Source organism: Drosophila yakuba, chromosome 2L (assembly GCF_016746365.2).
Source record: "Drosophila yakuba strain Tai18E2 chromosome 2L, Prin_Dyak_Tai18E2_2.1, whole genome shotgun sequence".
Lineage (NCBI taxonomy): Eukaryota > Metazoa > Arthropoda > Insecta > Diptera > Drosophilidae > Drosophila > Drosophila yakuba.
The window spans coordinates 14221070-14242877 of NC_052527.2; the positions used below are offsets into that span (position 1 = coordinate 14221070).

General features: G+C 42.7%; 3 protein-coding genes and 1 non-coding gene across 4 annotated transcripts; 2 read left to right on the top strand and 2 right to left on the bottom strand.

Moving 5' to 3' along the window:
• The first annotated feature begins 8620 nt into the window (after positions 1 to 8620).
• LOC26534617 lies at positions 8621 to 9322 on the top strand. Its single transcript, XM_015199041.3, has 2 exons — positions 8621 to 8854; positions 8924 to 9322. Exons 1-2 carry the CDS (start codon positions 8737 to 8739, stop codon positions 9313 to 9315), a joined length of 510 nt encoding a protein of 169 aa, XP_015054527.1. The 5' UTR covers positions 8621 to 8736; the 3' UTR covers positions 9316 to 9322.
• Positions 9323 to 11306: 1984 nt separating this feature from the next.
• Positions 11307 to 11378, bottom strand: Trnaq-cug. The gene has a single exon. It is a non-coding gene; the product is annotated as a tRNA-Gln (tRNA).
• Positions 11379 to 14683: 3305 nt separating this feature from the next.
• Positions 14684 to 20447, top strand: LOC6528198 (very long-chain-fatty-acid--CoA ligase bubblegum). Its single transcript, XM_002089224.3, has 6 exons — positions 14684 to 14840; positions 16818 to 17065; positions 17165 to 17510; positions 17590 to 18089; positions 19125 to 19716; positions 19775 to 20447. The coding sequence occupies exons 2-6, from the start codon at positions 16827 to 16829 to the stop codon at positions 20096 to 20098; spliced, it is 2001 nt and encodes a 666-aa protein (XP_002089260.1). The 5' UTR covers positions 14684 to 14840; positions 16818 to 16826; the 3' UTR covers positions 20099 to 20447.
• Positions 20328 to 21672, bottom strand: LOC6528199 (epidermal growth factor-like protein 7). Its single transcript, XM_002089225.3, has one exon. It carries the CDS (start codon positions 21263 to 21265, stop codon positions 20591 to 20593), a length of 675 nt encoding a protein of 224 aa, XP_002089261.1. The 5' UTR covers positions 21266 to 21672; the 3' UTR covers positions 20328 to 20590.
• Positions 21673 to 21808: the final 136 nt, after the last annotated feature.

Here is a 21808-nt window from a genome sequence, read left to right on the forward strand (position 1 = left end):
CCTTTTTTCGGTTTTCGGGGCTTTTGGTGAGGCAAAACTTGAAGCTCGTAAATTAACAAGAAGAGGGTTATGCTCGGGATTGCTGATGGATTACAAATTAAGTTGAAGCCGAACTTGATGTGGGCTGCATCGTCGAAGAGACTTGGCAGCTCTGATTAAATATGCAATCCGAGTGGGAATCGGAATCGTTGGGAATTTTTTGGTTTCAGAGCGCCCAGTGTCCAGGGCCTAAATGGAAATCCAAACACGCGTCAACACTTTGTGGCCGGTGGTCAGTGGGTGGTTATGGCTGGCGGTGACTAGGGTGATGATTTCAGTCTTTCTTACATTTTGTGGCATTTTTTCTTTGTTTTCGGCTTAATGAAATGCATGAGATTTCGGCTGTCTGCTGATATCTTTGGCGCTAAAGTGTTGTGAACATTTCTGGCTACCAGATTGGCATACATAATTAACAATTGCACTCGCGGCGCGCTCTCTAGGTTGATGTGGCCATATTTAATGGCTTTCGGGGACTCGAATTCTGCCCCGGGTGCATTGACACTCTTCTCGGGGTTTTCCCTCCATGGGTTAACGAAATCTGACAGCAGATAGTCGCAGTGAATGAAAAGTATTCACATGCATTATGCTCGCCTTGGGAAATTTGCGCCAAAGGCATTCAACTGCGCGAGAATTTAGCTTCGGGAGTTTAATAAATCTTTCATTTTGTTTGGGCACTAATCCCAGACAAAAACGTTTTAAACGGCACAAAAGTGGTTTTTGGACCGTACTTTTTAATACATTATTAAAATGTTCCCAAAAGTACTCTTACTTTAAATTTAAAGTCAATCGTGAAGCTTTTGAGTTAATAGTTATCTAATAGTTATATTGGCAAATTGATTCCCGTCTTTCTATAGACTTTATTTGATGTACCGATACAATAATCGAATTCTCCACTCAATTAACTAGTGAATAAACTGGCACTATCTCGATCCATTAAAATGTTAATTTCAATTTCATATCACTTTGCGATAGCAGATTTGAAATAATTATCCATTTCAGCTGGCACAGTTTTCACGTATCACCAAAGCGCGTGTCATATGTGCATTCGAATTTATAAATGCGAGTATGCTATCACGATCACGATATTCTATATTCTATAGGCAGTTAAAGCGTCACGAGCTGCTGCGTTCAACAAATCGACGTCATAGATCAGTGTGCGAACTTTTATTATATATTTTTGTGGTCGCTGGGTCGTTTTGTGTTTTTATTGAAAATTGAAAGTGTGTTATAAACACTCACACTCACACTGAAACACACACACGCGCGCAGTGACAAATGCAAGCACCAACACAAACGCAGGGGAGATGAAAATCAAAACAGCAACAAAAGTTGTTGATGCCGCCAAAAAGTAAACGACCTTTAACGCCAATAAAACACACACCAAAACAGCCGCCACAAACAGCAGCTCCACAGAAGAGAGCACAGCGGTACTGCCGACTCCTTGCCGCAATTTGCTGCCGCCGTTGGATCCGTTAAAATCGCGGTCAGCGCCCAGAAATTTAATATATGCGTAACGAGTTCACGCGCCTACAAATCTACAAATCTACAAATCTCGGTGGCACCTTGCTAATCCGTTTACTGCCCAACTAAACGTCATCTACGCTTTTTATCCGTCAGAGCCAACCGCACGCGTCGAACGCACAAAGCGAACTGAAGCGAGAAGCGTTTTCGGAGGAGCCTCCAGCCGCAGCAGCAGCAACAGCAACAAAAGCAGCAACAAAAGCAGCAGCAACAACCACAGCAGCAGCAACATACATCGCAAGTTGCCAGCAACACACAGGAATGTTGCCAAAAAGGCTGCACGTGGGCACTCCTTTGGCTTCTTTTCGGTGCGAAATGATCATGGGTTGTACATTGTAGTACGAAGTATGATCATCACTCAAATACTTAATAATTGTTAGAAACTTAGAACTTTAAGATTTACCTTTTATTATCTCTTAAGAGACTTTCATTTTTCAACAGTTCCTATTTTTGTGTAGTTATGTTGAACACTCATGGTCTCAAACTTTAGTTCTGAAAGTTATAATCCTAGAGTAAAATGACTCCTTCTAGACTTTTAGAACATGTAACCCATTCTTCAGTGGCATGAATGTTTTTGTGAATATCTTAACATAAAACTGACAATCAAATCTGCTCGTTCCGTCGAACTGCGATATTATGTGCTAAACCGAACTTCGTGCATGTTTGAATTTTGTGACTTCCCAAAATGTTGCAGAGATTGCGCAGTGAGGGCAGTGCAAATGCCTAACCTGTTCCGTTGTACCATAGCCCCGTTCCCAGCTCGTAAATGCGGCCAGGTCCTTGGGAGAGCTCGGCTGGGAGAACTGCTTAGTGCAAGATTTACGCCGGCATTCATTGAGTGGCCATAAACACCTGTTGCTGCTGCCGCAGCTCCTGTTGAAGTCCGACATTTTCGCTTTTCCGACATTTGCTACATCTGCTGGCTACAAGGAAACTTTTTTATGGCCCACTGCGAAAGCAGGAAAGTTTCTATTATTTTTAGTCATTTGAAAGCGGCTTATGTGAAAATAGAATATTGTTTTATTGTTGTGTAATTTATTTGTTCTGCCGCTGCTATTCTTGCGAGCCGCTGGAAATATTTCCCAGAGTTTTCTGTTTTTCTGTTTTTCTTTTGCTTTGTTGTGGCATGACAGAGGTCAGAAAAAGTTCAATTGTCGGCACTGCCGCCAAAAAATGTGTAAATTGTCAAAAGGCCAAAAGGAAAAACTGTCATTTGTTAATTGAAAAGCATTTAGTTCGGAATGTTTTTGTGGTCGCCCGGTGTCAATTGAAGTCTGCGATGTTTTTAGTTTTTAGTTTGTGTAATTATTAGAAAATTACTTGTGCGACCATTATTTTCAATTAGCCAATGATGTCACGCGTTTTTACCAAGCTTTTAGTAATTATTTAAAATTTATGCTCATTTTGTGTGTAAAGGGAGATTTATTATCTCATCCCGCTCGGCATTAGCATATTATCCCAATAAATCCAATGAGAACCCCCCATCCGAATTTGAAAATCGAAATTAAACACTTTCCCACTGACAATGAACCAACAGCACTTTTTTCCCTTTCATTTGCAAATTTCCACATTCCGCTGACGGCTCATAACTTCCAGCCACGAACGGACTACGAGGAGGGGGTTTTGAGAGGGGCCAAGCGCATTATGCATAAATTCCCGTTAATTAAAAGCGCCACAAAGTGCACCAGATAGCCGGGGAATGGGCCAGAGAAATAGATATGGGGCAAGAGATGGAGAGTTTCTGCTGCTTAATGCAGGCCCAATATAAAGTATGCGTGTCGGTAATTTGAGGAATGCAACAGAGGACCAAAGGCCCCGTAAATTTTCAAGAGCTTGCCATGCTGAGAATCACCAGCCTGCCCGAACTTCCCTCCCCTCCGTCCCTTGAACTCGGCCAAGCCAAACGGAAGCGGAAGTTGCAGCAAATGGCGTATGGGATTGAGTGTGTGTGAGTATGTGTGTGTGCAAGTGCTAGTGCGGGATATAGCACTTCAGAAACAGGGGGACAATATTGGGGGGTGGTGGTGAGAAAGGGGAACTCCTTGCCGACTGTCCTCGTAACAAGAGTCCTGACCAGGCACACACAAACAGGATAACGACGATAACTACAACAGGGAACCTTTCACGCTGAAGGGGGCCTTTGGAGAGCAAAATATTTACACATACTAAATCAGGCGAAAGTCCTTGTCAGCGTGTGAAAGTGTGTGTGTAATGACCTTGTCGGGATGTTTGCCCTGTGCACTTTGGTTCAACTGAGTTTTCACTATGCACTGGACAGAGTTTTAGCCTCAATTATGCAATTAGGAGTACAGCATGTTAAATCAATTTAAAAGCTCAATGAATTCTTTTCCTTTAAGGTTCCCATTAAAACCTCCCGTGGATTGACAAATGGGCCAGGGAAAACGCAACTCATTTTGCATATTTTTTACTTGCAGCCATTCATTTGGCATAATAAACTATTCATTAGCATTGAAAAAGCTGCCAAATGCAGAAAAGCGCGTATTTAAACCATAATTCATCAGCATTTCAATTTCAATGCCCAAGGAAACTGAATGTGTGTTTGCGAAATTATCATAAATTAGGCAACGCTGAGGAGAGGATGGGCATAAAATGATTGATTGCCTTTAGGTTTTAAAGCCAAATTGTCTAGGAGAAATATAATAAAATAATATAATAAAATTAAGACAAAAATCGTAATAATAAAAAAATGGTAAATTGGTTTACGATTTTTGTCTGAGCTCCGTTCCGTTCGGAGAAAATATCTATGGCCATCAACACTCGTTTAATTCTGGTTCATTTGGAAAATAGGGGATCAATGTCCAAACAATAAACATGCAGCAAAAGTCAGCTTCTGTGTTTTTTTACCCACATCGACCTACTTACTTACCAACGCTGGCATATTGATGGCTAGGATGGAAAATATAGAAAAGACGGCAGCATTTAGCTCTCATTCGTTATGTGTGTGTGACAGTTGACTGAGGTCCTTGGGATGGGAAAGCGGTGATATCATATAGAAAGCGAGAGCCGAAACCGAAGCCAACCCAGATGAGCATGGAGCACACAAAATTGCATGTCGAGTGCTGCATAAAACTCGAATTACAGCAAATTTGTGGATATCGCTTCGCAGCCAAAAGTTGTGAGGAATCTGGTGGAAAGCGAGCCAAGCGCTCATATGCATTTGGTTTTTATTTGACAAATACTTCAGGGCATAATCGGGAGCAAAACGTCAGCTCAGTTATTTGGAAATGAGAACTTTAATTTATATTTTTTAAGATATAATTCACTGGCTCCGCTTTAATATAGATTATAAAGTGGCACAGTAAACACATTTATTTATTTAGTTTAACAAACATTTGTACTAGTTATACTTTGTAAATTGGCCCACTGTGTGTCACAGTTTGCTGACCATTGAACTTTTCTGTTTCACGTTTCGCGCTCTTCGCCGAATGAAAGATAAACAATAGTCAGAGACAATTAAACTGTAAAACAACACCGAGAACGCGTCGTGTCACAACATTTCTGACACTTTAATTGCCCCCAAAAGATGTGAAGAAGCTGCCACAAGGACGACAGGATGCTGCACTGCGGCCAGCGAGTCAAGTGACAGCGACCACATAATTTGCGGCTCTCGCTTGACTTTAATTGCATTTACCACTAGTTGAGGAAACTTAATTCAAACAATCACAGGGTCAGGCGTGGGCGCAATACACACAGGACTTCTTGGGCGTCGTAGTTGGGGTAATGCATTCGCAGACGCCATAAAATGCAAATTCCTGCTGATCCTGTTTGGCGATGCCAATGCATGGCTCGCTCCCCGCCATTTAGCCGCGTTAACTGGGGTTGCTGCCTGGTAGATGGTAGATGGTAGGGATGCTGTCCCATCCGCCAGGATGCCAGGATGCCCTGTCATGTCTGCTGTGCGCCAATTTCCATGCCTTCCACGGGCGGCGTTCCTGGCGCGCTTCAGCACAAACCAATCTAAGGATGTTGTCGCGCCCGCAATCCCACTGCGCCTCCAAATGGGCGAGTGGAGGGTGGACGAGGCTCTGATCCAACCTGCTCCAGTGGCCCTAGCACAAATATTTGATTTGAATTTTCGCTTTCAGTTTTCTATTTTCTCTCAACAGTTGTCTACACCGAAATAAAAGGGCGTAAAGCCTAAATAATGGGAATAAAAATAAATTAGGAAATACATACTCTCCTTGAGATGGAAAAAGTATTTTTTAAAAATGGGTAAGGCATTTGATTTTATTATACTCCTTTGTGAGGTCAATGAGTTGTGTTAAACGTCCAAGTATTTGATTTACATTATTCTCTGTGCATATTTTTAGCACGGCTAAACCAAGCTTTGCGACTATCTATATTGAAACTGGCTCGACATAATCCCCAAGTATTTTAGCGCTGGCCCTGCACCTTTGACCCCCATTTGCACATCCACGTCTCACGCCGCCCCCTGCGAACAACTCATCAAAGTGCCATTACTTTTACCCCCAGCAAATCCGACAAGGGCAGTGGCGATGTTGTCACCAGTTGGAGCTTGTAGCCTTAGATAAATATGCAAATGGACTGCATGCCAGTCAAACGGAGCCCTCTGTTCTGTTAACGTTAAGTATACGACATGTGTTTGAGCATAAAGTGCGATTAGCCCGGTACTTCAAATCGAGACAAGCAATGAATGGATTAGATTTCGTATCGAGCGTGTTCATAAATCAAACTCAAATGTACAAGCTCATTAGATGAGCCGAGTTCATTGACCGACACACGCGCCCTGGACTAGAAAACTTTAGACTGTTTCCGCTTCACCCTTTTGTGGCGTATCCGGGTCCGCCGCCCAAAAGTAGGCAACACAACACACTTTTTATCGGGCCCACGCACGTCAAGGCTCGGGCCCATGTCACGCCCACTCCGCCCCTTTGCGGCGTTATATATGTCCCTCGAATTCTATATCTCTATTGGGTTTTTGTTTGCCCTGCCCTTGTGGCTTATTTATTTATTTTTTTAATTTACTTCTTCCGTGCGCTGGGCTTTGTTTAGTTTGGTTTCGATCTTTGCGGGAGGAGAGCCATAATTCAAATTGAAAATAAATGTTGGTGAGGCATATATTTGAACGTTTTACATGTAGATTGCTTACGGCTGCATAAATTGTGTGACACAACTAAACTTTATATGTACGAGTATTATTTGGTGCGAGGTAACCATATTTTGCAAATGTGAAGCACTGGAAGCAGCTTTGCCATGCAGATTTTCGTGTGTCTGATTATACAGTTCTTGACATGGCCATATTGCGATTTTCATTAAGATATTCTGTGGATAGCAGAGCACAAACGACGTTGGGAATTTGTTCACTTTCCACAGCATTGAAGTGGCTTACAGCAGGCTATTCAGCCTATTAATCAGAGCTAAAATAATATAAAAAAGTTATTTTTACTCATTTTAGTCAGTGGACTAGCACAGAAGATCTCTTAAACTTGACTTTAATATTTATTAATCCAACTAAACAAGCTTTTTTGCGATATATGTGTGCTTACCCAACTCATATTTAAGTTAACTGAAAGTTGTTATCTTCAAAAAACTATTCCCATCACCATAAAAAGCAATCGTTTGAGCATCCTCTGACCCGACGCATTCCATTCCCGTGTTCTGCTCGCTCTCCTTTTGAGCTTCTGAGTACGTGCTGCGTGTCCTGTCGTCCTTGAAGAGGCTCAACTTTAAGCAAGTCAAGCCGAAAAAATCTGCCAAATCACAGGCCATTTCAATTTAAATGTCCCCGAAATTGTCCACGCCACCACCTCGTCCATTATCCTTCTCCACTTTCACCCACTTAGCGGTTGGGGAGTCCTATGCCTAATGTGCTTCCTGTTGACGATGCCAAATCGTGAATTTTTGTTTGCTGCTCGTTTTCGTAAGCCCCATACCCACACTTACCCCTGACTTCGTTGGCCAGTTGGCTTCGGGTAACATGTCAAACACGCAACTGGGGATTTCTCCAGTGTCTTCGTCCGTCTTCAGTGGCACAGCAAATATTGATTATTATTATGGTTGGCCAGAGCACGCCGCGGATTTGGCCAGGAGCTTAGGAACTGGCCTTTTGGCCATTGACCTTGCTCCAAGACGAACCTCTGACATTCCGGCCCAAATGAGGCGGCAATTTTTCCACACTTTTCCACATTTCCGGGGGGCGGTAATTTGTTGATAAATTACTTCACAATGTCGGCTCTTTAAAGGCTCTTGTTTTGGACAAAGAAATCCGCTGCAAGAACTGTAAGTTTTTATGACTGTATTAAATTTGTCACAATGATAATCGCGATAAGGAAGCCAATTAATTTGGCTTGGCCACAAAAATTTGCGTTGACATGTTTAGGATTTCATGTGCAGAACTCGTCCATTTAAAGCACAATAGAATAAGTATAGTTAAGTAAAGAAATTTCCAGCATTTACTAGAAGTTACTTTCGGCGAATTATTATGGCTTATCATTAAATTTAAAAATTATGTGCTCAACATTTTTTACTTACGGAAAGCGCTGAACTGTTCCCAGTAAACCGCTTTTTGTTGGGAAAACCCCTTTTCCAATCCTTTCTGGCCACTCATAAAAGGCAAAGTTATGCACTCGAATAAAAGTTTTCGTATCAAAAAAATCCAGCAAAAATGTTTCATACATGTGCATTCACTTACAAGCACTTAAAAGCGACCAGGGCAAAAAATTTCAGCGCATTCATTTTTTATGAAAATTGTTATATTGGTTTTTTGTTATTGTATTTTGGCATGTTTTATCGGTCGCATTGGATATCTGTTTTGTAGATACGCTTCATAATTCTTTATCGGCGCGATTTATCAATTCCAATAAAAGAAAGAAAATAATATGTGAGCCACCGGGAACCGATGAAAGGCAATTGCAGAGCGAGGAAACCTGCAGTGAAATGTTTCTCTTATGCAAAGTAAATGGACAAGTTGGCTTCATGGTCGAGAATATGGCCAAACGTGCTTGGTCGAAGTTGAATGCGTCAATTTTTGGCAAGAAAACTAACTAAGATAAAAGTACGATTTTTTTCATCAAGTAGGGGCAGACTTTCAAATCATTCATACTTTTTAAGCTGCTTAAGCTACAAATTTATAGTCCGTTATATTTAAATTGTTGTTTTACATTTCGCAAACTAATTGGTCTTAAACTTTCAATAATGAATAATGAAGCATCGAGAAGGAAACGCCAAAGGTGCACCGCATCGCTCAGAGATATTTTGTCAAATCTGGGCATTCATAACAGAAGGGACTGGTTCGAGTATTTTGATAAGACTAGTAAGTTTCGCACTACATTTAATTAATTATTAACTTTAATTTTCATTATATACTTATTCACACTACTAGGACCGCCGCATAGAAGCGAAACGTTGGCCAAAAAATCTGAAAGAAAATTTAAGGAACATTCAATACCTTTAGAAAGACAAAGAAGGCAACTTGAAAGAAGCAAGAAGCCAGAGTCACTACAGACGGTGATTCCCCAAAGGGAAAGTTGGGTAGCCCGAATCTTCGATCAAGGACCTATTGAGCAAATCAGCAGCCTGGTCTTCACTATATTCACCATAGCTAAATCGGTGGTATGGAGTATTATAATGCCATGCATTAAACATGTTTTCTATGAGCACGGCTTCCATACATTTCCTCCATTTATATTTTATCCATACGAGTCTATTATGGATAGACTAGCCCCCTTGAATTTAAGTTCACCAGCTCACTCGGACCATTCAGTCGATAACTAACGCCAAAGATTTGTGCCCCCTTATAACTTGGTCGATGTATTTGTTTATATTTTGTCATAATAGCTTGATAAACATATTATAGAAGAAAAAAACAATTTTTGTTTTAAAAACTTTATTAAATTATTTATATTTTTATTTAATAATTGTAGGGCAAGGACAATTTCAGAAGTTGAATGAAATGTGTCGATTTTATTGCCCCCAAAGAACGTCATCACTTTAACAAAACGATTTTACTTATCTTCAGCACTCAAAAATCAATCTTTTTCCGCGATAGCAATAAATCCACTAAGTCATCATGTGCAACTGTCGCGCTGAGAGCTTTGTGATTAAATTTAATAAACCATGTGATGTTTGATCTATTCTGGCCGTAATGGACACCGCAAATGCTCACTTTTCGTGGCATCATGTGGAGAACTCGAGTGGGGAGAAAAGTCATAACAATCCCACCTCGCCACATTAAATGCAATCAACACAAATTTTCGGTGAATTTTTATGTGGGAGCGAGTCAGCGAAGCGCATTAAATAAACGCCACGAGACGAATCTCGTTTAGTTTAACGTCAACAGTTTTCCACCTAACATGGCACAAACACATACCTACTTTCCTCTTTCCCCCCTTCGCGGTTATCACCAAAACAAGTTCACTGAAGGGGTTAAGAAATTCTGCTGCAAAATGTTCGTCTTTGTGGCTGGTCTGGCTTATCGCCGACAGCTCCAGTTTGTCTGGGACAGCTCGTGAGCTAAATTATTGAAATTTGACAAGTGCACAGGATGGTCAGAGGAGTGGAGGGATGACTGGCTGGTGGTCAAGTAGCCAGCACACCAAATTAGCCAATCCAATTAATTAGCTCTTGACAGGGCGACACTCGAGGTATGAAATTAAAGCCAAGCGATGTAGCAATTGTTACGCAATTTGTCAAATATCGATTATTGATTAAGGTTTCCCTAGCTTTCTATTATTAGCCTCCAGTGTTTGATGCCTTGGCCTGCTTGTAGGGTCTCCTGGGTCAAAGGTCAACAGGGCGGATAATTGATTAAGAGCTGGAGCCGAACAGGGTACAATTTTACGTTTTATATTAAGTCAATAAATAATACAAAGTGGCATGTTTCAGCTTTTTGTATAGGAGCAGGTAAAGGTTTCATTTAAATTCACAAGGTAATATAAATCTCAAATATAGAAACATGAGAGAATTCTTCAGCTTAAGCATTCTATTAAAAAAGTAAAGGTATTCTTATACTAAAATAAATTCAAAAATGTATTCTTAAATTTAAGTGTCATTACTTAAATTTGTTCTGCGCCACCTTCCGCCAGCATAGATAAAATTTCCATTTTTTCCAACTCCAGCTTTTCAATTGCTTTACTGCGACCCAGAGATACAAACTCACTGGCGACTCTGGTGCTGGTGGAACACTCATAATGGCCAGCTTAGTGTCGGCTAAAGTCAAGTGGTAGTCCGGTCTGCTGATAGTCTGGGTTTCACTGGGTGCGAGATGCCTCCTTGATTTGCCAAAAACTTTAAGCTGACAAATTATTCAAAACAATGTTGTTGGGGCCAAAGTTGGCAGCCAAAGTGGCTAATGAAAGAGCTGCGCATTTTCAATTGTTTGGCTTTCAGGCATTTCGTATCTTTCAGCGCGAAATGAGTTGCCACTTTTTATGGCCAATGCCATTTTATTGGAGCCCCAAAACTATTCGGTGTAGTTAAAGCTAAAAGGAAATAACAGAAGCTGTAACTGAAACTGAAACGCAGACAAGCCCCCATACATATGCAAATGCAGTTGTCTGTTCTCGGTTTGCTGGGATTGTTTGATTGTACGATGAAACCTTGTTGTTAAATTGAAACAGCAAACTCCCTTGGCCAAAGACAGCCGTTTCGGATTTGGTGGTCAATTGGCTGAAAGCGATGATTTTTTAAACTAACTCGTTCCGGAGCATTTGCGCTAAAAATGAAAAAGATACAGATAAAATATTCAGAAAAAAAGAGTTTCCCGAAGGTTCTACCGAGATTTGAACTCGGATCGCTGGATTCAGAGTCCAAAGTGCTAACCATTACACCATAGAACCAGGTGAAAGTCCCACGAAAATTTGCACTCCTGAACGCGGTGATCTTAAAAGGGAATGAAAGAGCTTTTATACCATAAAATCTACAGGAATTCAGTGTTATTATAAAATAAAACCAAATATAATGCTGTCATGAATAAGAAAACAATTTTTATTTACATATTTATACATGTTCCCGTTCTGTATTTATATTTGTAAATATAATCATGGGAATCCGAAATTCATTCAATGCAGTTAAAAAAACTTAAAAATTCAAAACCTGCTGAGGACAAATTCCCATTGCAAGCAAATAAAATAGTGTTTCGCCCAGAAGTAATTGTACTTCTCGCCTCCTAAATTTCTTTGAGTTCCTTTGTTTGGATTTTTTGCGGGGCGTGTCAGGTCAATTATGTGCAGTTCACTTTCGTTTGTCTGGCGTTGTTTGTGATCCTTGTGCTGTCTTTGTGCTGGTGTCGCACAATTAAACGGAGCTAATTAGCCAAACACTTGTAATGCTAACCCGACCGTTTCAGCCCCTCACTCAGCCGCACTCGAAGGACCCATTCCGACCGACAGGACTTGTTGAAATGCCCGGACACGTTCATTGCTTTGCTTACCTCTTGCTTAAATGGACTTAAGCGCTATTTTTAAATAAACCCTCATTGTGCATATATGTCCGCAGGAAAAGGCTCCTCCTTTCGACTCCCACTCCCACCGACGTTATTATCACATCATTTGCATGCGTTTAGTGGGGGCGGCAATGGAGGTAAATAAGTGGAGCTCTGTGCAGCTCAGCGAACGTAATTCGATGCCAACTTTGACGATGACAATCTCATTAACATGACACCGAAATCAGAGCTCGTCGGGTTATGTTGTCATATAGTCGGGAATAAAATCCGAGGAACAGTTCAATGATAGATGCTCGCTTTATGCTCGTCTCTTGTCTGAGTAAACGGCGATTGCCAATCAAATTACCATTGCCAGTTCAACTCTGATTTCATTTACTTTCTTCTGCGATTGAGAGCTATTTTACTTTACATAAGTTTTACACGTCCCGTAAAGCTGTGTAAAGTTTTCCGAAGGTTGCAAACTTAGCTAAACAGTGAGGATTGTAAAAAGCTTGTACAGTGTGCTTAAAAAGTAATCGCCCTAATGCAAAGATGAATTCTCGTTCTATTTTATTTTTAATAATTTTAAGCTGGGTGTTAAAAAAATGTTAAAGAATATTATTAAATATCTATGAGCACTTATCATGGTTTTAAAAGGCTATAGTATTATCGAAAAATGTTTAAGAAAATTATTAAATAATACATATAAGCGCTTATCATGGTTTAAACAGGTTATAGTATTACTGAAAAATGTATAAGAAAATTATTAAATATCTATAAGCCAATAAAATGGTTTTAAAAGGTAAAGGTATTTTTGGATCCTCTTGAAAAAGGCATTATAAGGTTGTCAACTTGGAGTGCCCATTAACTAGAGCTATCAGTCTTGGGAAGTGAGATGACCCACAGGTGAAAGCCCGTACTTGGAGGAGCCACGCGAATTTGTGGACACGCTCTGTTTGGCTGATAACAATAAAAAGGCAACATTTTTCGGCTAATTTTTCCCATCGCTCGCATACAGGGGATGCTTTAAAAATAATTCGTAAATATTATCGCTTATTGCGTTAGCATGTACCCGATAAGGCTGCACTCAAGATCAAACGTTTTTATACAATCTATGTGGAAATACACGCTACGGGCAATCGAATGTACATACATACGTACATTATAGGGAACTGCAACTGGCGATTAGCTGGAAGAGATTTGAGTGTAGATAGTCGCACAACCCATTGACATTTTAATCGGGGAGATCCTAGCAAACTGTGATTTATACGGGAGCTATACTATCTAATCGTTAACAGATAACCGTAAATTTCACGGGATAATCAGCGTTGTATTAAAACCGTGACGGTGCCGTATGAAACTCAGCCGAAGTTGAACCATTGGACGGGTGGAACTATTTCCACGGATGTGGCATAAATTTAAAAGGGAATTGCCGCCTTATATACGCCTAATATATATAGTATTAGTGGCAGCAGTTTAATAGCCTTCCATTGGTCAAGTGTTCCGTGTTTATCAGATCATAAACTGTTTTCCAGCTTGTGTTGTTCGATAAGAGCTATAACAACACCCAACACCCAAAATGCCACCCCAAAGGTAAAGAACCAACCATTGGCAACAGTCAAAATCGATAGGTGAATCTCCCGTATTGTTTATATTGCCCTCATATTTGCTGACGCGCTGCCGATATCAGCCTTTATTAAGCCCTTGAATAATTTACCAAATATTTGGTTAATTTCTGTGAATCACTGGGCTATTATAACCGTGCTATTCATGGCTTATGGTTCTGCATCTGCTGTTTTTCTTTTTAATTAATTTACTTATACTTATCTTTACTTTCCCGGAATGTCAGCTATCTTCGCCCCCCACTAAAATAAAAGAGCTTGACTTGGCAAATTTTAAGCAGTCTATATTTGGTTGAACACCTGCTTGGATTGAATATTTGTTTATAAGAAAGCCCATTTTTGATAACTGGCCTTAACAGAAACTACAATCAAAAGGATCTCAAGGAACTAGCCACGGAGAATATTTTAAAATGGTAGCACAGGTGAATACAACATTTGTTTTATTTGGTAAATTCAAGACAGGCACCCAAGTTTAAACGCCGTCTGAAGGTTGTTGAATTTCATAATATTATTTTAATGCGTAATTGCTAATATTGGTTCGATTGGCTCTAGTTTCCTGGGGTTATCAGTTGTGTCGCTACAAAATCGTAATTATTTGAGGTACAAGCATTTTCATCTTTTTCCGGACATAAACCCGAACTTACATATCCCAAAGTTAGAAATTTGTAATATTGCCTTGTCCAGCCAAAGCGTCGAAGTTAGGAAGATAATACCCTTTTTTAGACAATAAAATTGCCAAGCAAAGTTTACAAGCCCCTTTCATAAACATTAACTAAATGATATGTTAGGTTTTTCCGCTATTTATAAGTACCACTCATTCACAATGATCCCCTATGAGATCGTGTTACTGCGAGGATTTCGAGATTAGTGTTATTACATCCATTGCAAGATGCCCAACACGCCCCACTGATAAGCCCTAATTGCTAGGGCATTGTGAAGAGATGTGGTGGTATTCACACTTGGAGCGAGCGAGCACGCCGATCGCATGCTGCTGATAAGAGGGTATCAGTACCAGGTAGCACCCATATCGTCGCAGACGCCGGCAGAGCGATCGGAGGCCGCGCCGGCAGAGGCTTCTCTATAGCATCCGATCCTGAACGGCGTTCAGTTCACGCTTTACCTTCGCCGGATTCGGTCGTGTGTGCTGTCGGTTCTCGAGCGAAAGAGTGGGAGTACAGAAAATAGACGGCAATCGATTTGCGTGACCGAGGAACAAACATATCGAGAACGCCGTAGAAACCAAACTAGTTAATTATGTAAGTTGGCCGGGGAGAAAACAATATGTAGAAACAATATGTACACAGAACGAAGAACAATTGAAATTTTGATTGGATAGTTGCTGTGACTTCCGGGCAACACGTGATAGATACCTCGCATTGTCTAAATCTAATTTGTGGGTCAGTGCACTTTTTCGGCGGGTTCATTGTCATCATCATCGCCCGATTTCGTCCGATTTCGCACTGATTTCAATTCGCCGCACGAATGCCAATTTCTTTTCACCTTGCCATCGATCGAGCCTCTTTTACATCAAGGTTCTCCATTCTCAGACCATTCTCTTTCATCTCGGTTCCCTTCACACTTTCGAAATGTCTTTCGTGTGGAGAGCGAAAGCCCCGAATAGTTGTCAAATATTTTTAGATGCTATGCCCCATTATCAGTTTTGTTTTTACCCCCCATTTCTGTGCGTCGCGAAAAATTCCGAGTACGTTTGGTTTAGTTTCGGTCTGAGCAAGAGCACCCAATATTTCCTCCCCGATCTCTCCGATCGACGGGCCGGTTTTCGTAGTTCCCTCCACGTATCATTAGATTCCCGTTCTGGCCACTTTGGATCACAAGAACAAATGGCAAACAACATTTCTGGCATTAGAGAAGTTGATAAATAAGCGGAATTTTTGCTTGTTGCTAGTAGTTCTCTTCATCAGGTATCGACAGTAGCTTGTTTTTCTAAACGCTAGACTATAGATGGTATGATGGTTGCAAAAGCTACTGACTCATTTTCATGCCCCGAACGCGTGCGCCACTTTAAGTACTTTGAATTATTATCAGCAGCAGACTGCCATTTATTTGCCAGTGATTTATGATTCTCAAGTAAACTATGTTAATGTCGTTGGTACCTCCCATATTTGCCGAAAAGTGTGCAAGACGCACTTCCATTAACCTGATAATGATTGCCCTCGGGGTCTTTCCGAGTGAATCAATTCAAAACTTACAGCACAATTTAACTGTCAATCATCCACGATGTTTATGCCAATCAATCCGAAATCGAGAAATCTGAAAATCATTGCAAAATTCGCGTTTATCTAATAATTATATTTTCCCACTTGTCATAGAGGGTAATTTATGTGCTGACCCTTTGGACTCAGCTGACTATTATGTCAGCTGTTGGGTTCTTTCATTCTTAAATAACCCGTACCACACTGCTTACTGTGGGTCTTATCAATGCTTAGTTGTCCAGAATTTATTGATTAATAAAGAACGGAAAGCTGCAAGTAAAACAAGCTGGCATTATTGTAGATATCAAGAATTACGATTCTTGGCCTTTGCACTGCGAAAATAAAACTCATTCAAAGAACTTACCACTGTCGAATCGCTACAACTTCTGATATACCGAATTTGATAAGGGGCTGCGCCTGATAAGTTATTATAGCATAAAGAGCGGAATAGTTGGTAATTCTGATAAACCAGCTGTGTTGTTTTCTGCGGCCCAGACAAACTTATTCAACATATCTCGTCATACCTTCGAATTTTCCTACAATTATTTTTCCCACCTTGACATTGGTTGTTACCACCTTATAATCAGGTGCTAAGTTATACGCGTACGATAAGAAACCCCTTTCCACGGAAGCCTTGACATAGGCCAACTAGAGTAGAGTGCGGGTCTTATCTTGAATGGTTAAATGAACAAATATTCGCACGTACTTTAGCCATAGATCGTATGATTCTATTCGACAAGGCAATTTCCATATTTTGATTAACCATCGTGATTTCAAAGTTTCGCTTCATTGACTTTAAATAGTGATTAAACTTTAAATCTATAATCGATGCGAGTGAAGGATTAAACTAAATGTGTGTAAAAACATAAAGCTACAAAGAAACATAAATACAGATTATGTTAGTATACAATAACATGGAATAAGTAATGAGAATGGGAATGTGTAGTAGTAGTTCACCATTAATAGCTTTAGTTAAGCATAACACTTTCATAGTAATTGACTCCCAATTCGCAATTACAGACTTGCACCATGTCCGCGATAGACGCGCTCTACAATCGTCCTGGGCCCAACCGCCTCCGGCAGGCGGAAGCCTATCGCACCACCAACCGCGAGGACGCCGTCAAGATAAGGCTGGCCAAGGATGGCATCGGCGCGGAGGAGCCCATCTCAGTGCCCGGCCTGCTGAAGCGAACGGTCAACAATTACGGCGACTATCCTGCGCTGCGCACCAAGAACGGCAAGAACGGATATCACACTGTCACCTACAAGTGAGTACCGCTAATCGAATTGCTGGCCGATTGCCAATTTGGGCGCGATTCACTTAACACTAACCGGATTATCCGCCTGCCATCATCCGCCATCCGCAGACAATATGAGCAGAAGGTGCACCAGGTGGCCAAGGCCTTCATCAAACTCGGCCTGGAGGAGCACCACTCCGTGGGTGTGCTGGCCTTCAACTGCGCCGAGTGGTTCTACTCGGCCATGGGCGCCATCCATGCGCGCGGCATCATCGCTGGTATCTACACTACCAATTCCGCGGATGCAGTGCAGCACGTGCTGGAGAGCTCACATGCCCAGATCGTGGTCGTCGATGACGCCAAGCAAATGGACAAGATCCACGCCATCCGCGACAAGCTGCCCAAACTGAAGGCCGCCATTCAGATCCAGGAGCCCTATTCCCCCTACTTGAAGAAGGAGGATGGCTACTACAGGGTGAGTGACGACCTTCAAAAGTGTGCAGGTGTTTTCCAAAGCCTTCCTTATTTGAATTAATGTAACCCATCACTCGCAGTGGTCGGAGATCGAATCCATGAATGTGAGCGACGTGGAGGACCAGTACAAGACCCGCCTGGAGAATGTGGCGATCAACGAGTGCTGCTGCCTGGTCTACACCTCTGGCACAGTGGGCATGCCCAAGGGCGTGATGCTCTCCCACGACAACATCACCTTCGATGTGCGCGGGATCGTCAAGGCCATGGACCGGGTGGTGGTGGGAGCGGAGTCGATCGTCTCCTACCTTCCACTCTCGCACGTGGCCGCCCAGACGGTGGACATCTACACCTGCGCCTTTGTGGCGGGCTGCATCTGGTTCGCCGACAAGGATGCGCTGAAGGGAACGCTGGTGAAGTCGCTGCAGGATGCGCGTCCCACGCGATTCATGGGCGTGCCGCGTGTCTACGAGAAGTTCCAGGAGCGCATGGTGGCAGTGGCCAGCTCCAGCGGCAGCCTGAAGAAGATGCTCGCCAGCTGGGCCAAGGGCATCACGCTGAAGCACTACATGGTGAGTCAAGGGTAAGTATTCCCCCGATGAGGCCTCTTCTTTAAATACTTCAACTCCGACTTTGTGTGCGCATAAATTATGCAAAAAGGATGCACAGTTAAAGTGGCTGCAACGACAGAATTCCACTCGCAACTCCCATTCCTGAATTTTTCATCGTTCACCCGGCTTTTCGGCCAGCTTCCTGGCCAAGGAGCTGAGAGCCCACCAGCCCTTAGGTGCACAGAACAGAATTGAGGGCCATTAATCACTGTATTGAGAAAAGAGCTTTTAAATGGAAAAGAAATACCTAAAAATGAAGAACTAGTTTTCATGTAGCTGGTTTAGTTTAGTTTGCTTACAAATATTGTTAGTTGTTAGCAGCATTTTTCTTCTGTGTACATGTGTGCCGAGTTTCGGGGTCCGCTAAATTATGCAAGCCAAGCGGGCCGACAGCGCTTCTTAAAGCGAAAATCACTGACAACAACATTACTCATACGTCACGTGGAACGCGCTGGCAACTCCCGCTGCTATTGCTGCTCCTGGTGCTGGAATGTGCCAGAAAATAGAAAATGCAGGAGGAGCAGGATCACGACTAGGAGCAGAGCCAGGACACGCCATGCGGGCACGTCCTCTTAAGTAAAAGCGGGTGAATGGGAAGTGAAGAGGGAACTGGAGGGGAGATTCGTTTAAGTGCAAATACTTTTGCACTGACTGCAGCATTAGGCAGCCCATCAGACGATCCAAAATCAAGCGATACATTACATGTAATTGGGGGAAATTTAAAACGAAAGCTGGGCTTTTAAGGCCTTACAAATTATACGGGCTATTTATATATAACTAATAGAATGCATTTCTGGCCGTAAATGGTTATTAAGGTCGAATTTAAACGACTACATGGTATCATAATATTTAAGGTGCATTTTGCTTGTAATCCCTTGTTTATTGATGTGTGACTAATTCGCAAACACCACTCATCCCATTGCACTTACCCACACTCCCTCCCAACCTTCAACAAAACTCATCAGTCAACAAAGCTAATTAAACTTTTTGCCCACAACTTCTCGCAGCAAGAGCTCCGGGGGATTCCGCTACAAGATTGCCAAGTCGCTCATCATGTCCAAGGTGAAGCAGGCCCTGGGCTTCGATCGCGTCCTGACCCTGGCCAGTGCCGCAGCTCCCATGTCGCCGGAGACGAAGAAGTACTTCCTCAGTCTGGACCTGAAGATTGTGGATGCCTTTGGCATGTCGGAGACGGCCGGTTGCCACACCATCTGCCTTCCCGATTCCGTGGGTCTGAACACCATTGGCAAAACTCTGCCTGGCTGCGAGTCCAAGTTCATCAACAAGGACGCCAATGGCCACGGAGAGTTGTGCATCCGAGGACGTCACGTTTTCATGGGCTACATCGACAACAAGGAGAAGACCGAGGAGTCACTAGACGACGACTGTTGGCTGCACTCCGGTGATTTGGGATTTGTGGACGACAAGGGATACGTTTCCCTGACGGGACGCTCCAAGGAGATTATCATCACCGCCGGCGGCGAGAACATTCCGCCTGTGCACATCGAGAACACGATCAAGAAGGAGCTGGATGCCATTTCCAACGCCTTTTTGGTGGGCGAGCAGCGCAAATACCTCACTGTTCTGATCACTCTTAAGGTGAGTCCCAAATCTATTTCAATTTGTTGCCAAGCATCTAAGTGCTCTTGTTTTCCAGACCGAAGTGGACAAGGATTCAGGCGAGCCCCTGGACGAGCTGAGCCACGAGTCCTCCGTGTGGGTGAAGTCGCTGGGAGTGGAGCACAAGACCGTATCGGAGATCCTGGCCGCAGGTCCCTGCCCCAAGGTGTGGAAGTCCATCGAGGACGCCGTCAAGCGGGCCAACAAACAGTCCATTTCCAATGCCCAGAAGGTGCAGAAGTTCACCATTCTGCCGCACGACTTCTCCATTCCCACCGGTGAACTTGGACCCACTCTGAAGGTTAAGCGCAACGTGGTTTCCAAGATGTATGCCGACGAGATCGAGAAACTATATGCCTAGATTTCTCGCTGCGAAATCGACACTGAAATTTGCCGCGGAACTTGAGCTTTAATGTGAATTTGAATTTACCGGACTTCCAAGCCAATTGAGTGCCACTTTTAAATTGATGTTAACCTTTAGGCTGATGTTAACTGTTGGATATTACACTTAGAACAACTATGGCCCTATGCCTGGGTAGACACTAGCTTGCCAACGATTAGGTCCAGAGATCTTTTAATTAGTACCTAAGTTTTATTTTTTATATATTTGGTTGTACCAACTGAACAAACGAAAAGTGTTTATTGTCTGAAGAGCAACAATAAATTTGTAACTAGATTTGTAACTGCCAACTTGGTGGTGATTCTCTTAATTGCTTGTATCCGTATCTTTAGCTTTTGTTATTAAAAAAATTAATTCACTTTATTGAACAGATCAATACATGGTTGATGGCTTAGCACTGGAGATTCAGATTGGTTAACAATGATACAGTTACTCGTCCTGAGGCTTTTGCTTCTACGATTCCGGTTCGTTGGTCGCCTCGTCCTCCGCCCCAAGTCCCTTGGCGAGTCGCTCGGCGACGCGCTGCATCAGCTCCTCCATGCTCATCTCGATCTGGACGCAGGCACGTCGTGCCGGATCGAATCGCTGCTCATGGCCGCACTGCACCCGTTCGCAGCGCAGGCTCAGGCTGAACCAGCTGCTCGCGTCCTTGAATCCCGGCCAGCACTCGCACTCGTTGTGCGCCACGCAGTGGCTGTGCTCCGGACAACCACCCTGGCAGACAGGTCGACAGACGAGCTGGTGCCCAGTGGTGTGGAGGTGCGACGGCTCGTAGCCCCGCTGGCAATGGCAGCGATCCGGTTCCGCACAGTAGCTGTGGGCGGGACACGCCTCCTGGCAGACTGGCTCACAGAAGCCAAACAGAATGGTCCGATATCCCGGGCAGCACACCTGGATGTTGTCCCAACGCACCCGCTCCTCGTACACCACATAGCTGTCCAGGTCGCCTGGATAGCTGGAATTCGAAGGACCTGCCATGCGGGTCTTGGCAACGGGCACCTGATACTTCACACTGATGTTCTTCTGGCAATGGCCGTTGGTGATGGCCAGGCTGCTGACCTCCAAGTGGTTCGTCATGAGGACGAGGCCCAGCACAGGATACAGCACTTGTTGCAGCATTGATGCCATTCGCTTCGGGCTGGGTTCAAGATTGTGCGTACGTCGTCGCAAGTGCACTAAGCGCAGCAGCCGCAGATTAAAGAGAAACCCAATCCGATTCGCCTGCTGCAGCTCACTCGGAAAAAATGTGGCATCCCAAAAAATAAATCAAAGAACAATAATTATAATACATGGGTTTAGTTTTCATGCGAATATTACTTCAACTTGTGAGATAGATACAAAATATGATTCCTAAAACATTGTTGTATGTATACTAAAATCCGAAAACCAACTGGAAATCAGTTAAAAGTGTAATTTATTGGAAATAATTAAGTAACTTTTTAATAGCAGAATACAGTTTTATCTATCGGATAACTCACAACCTATTGATATCCATTAGATTCGCAATTTATTATGCATAAGATGACTACCCGATGTTTTCATAATATAGTAATATAGTTATTAATTCATCCATTTTTGTTTTGTGTGCATCATATGAAACTTCGGCCGTTCGCAGTCTTTGGTCGTATGATAAGTGAGTCTGTTGGTCTCTTATTATTACTTCTTTTTGCA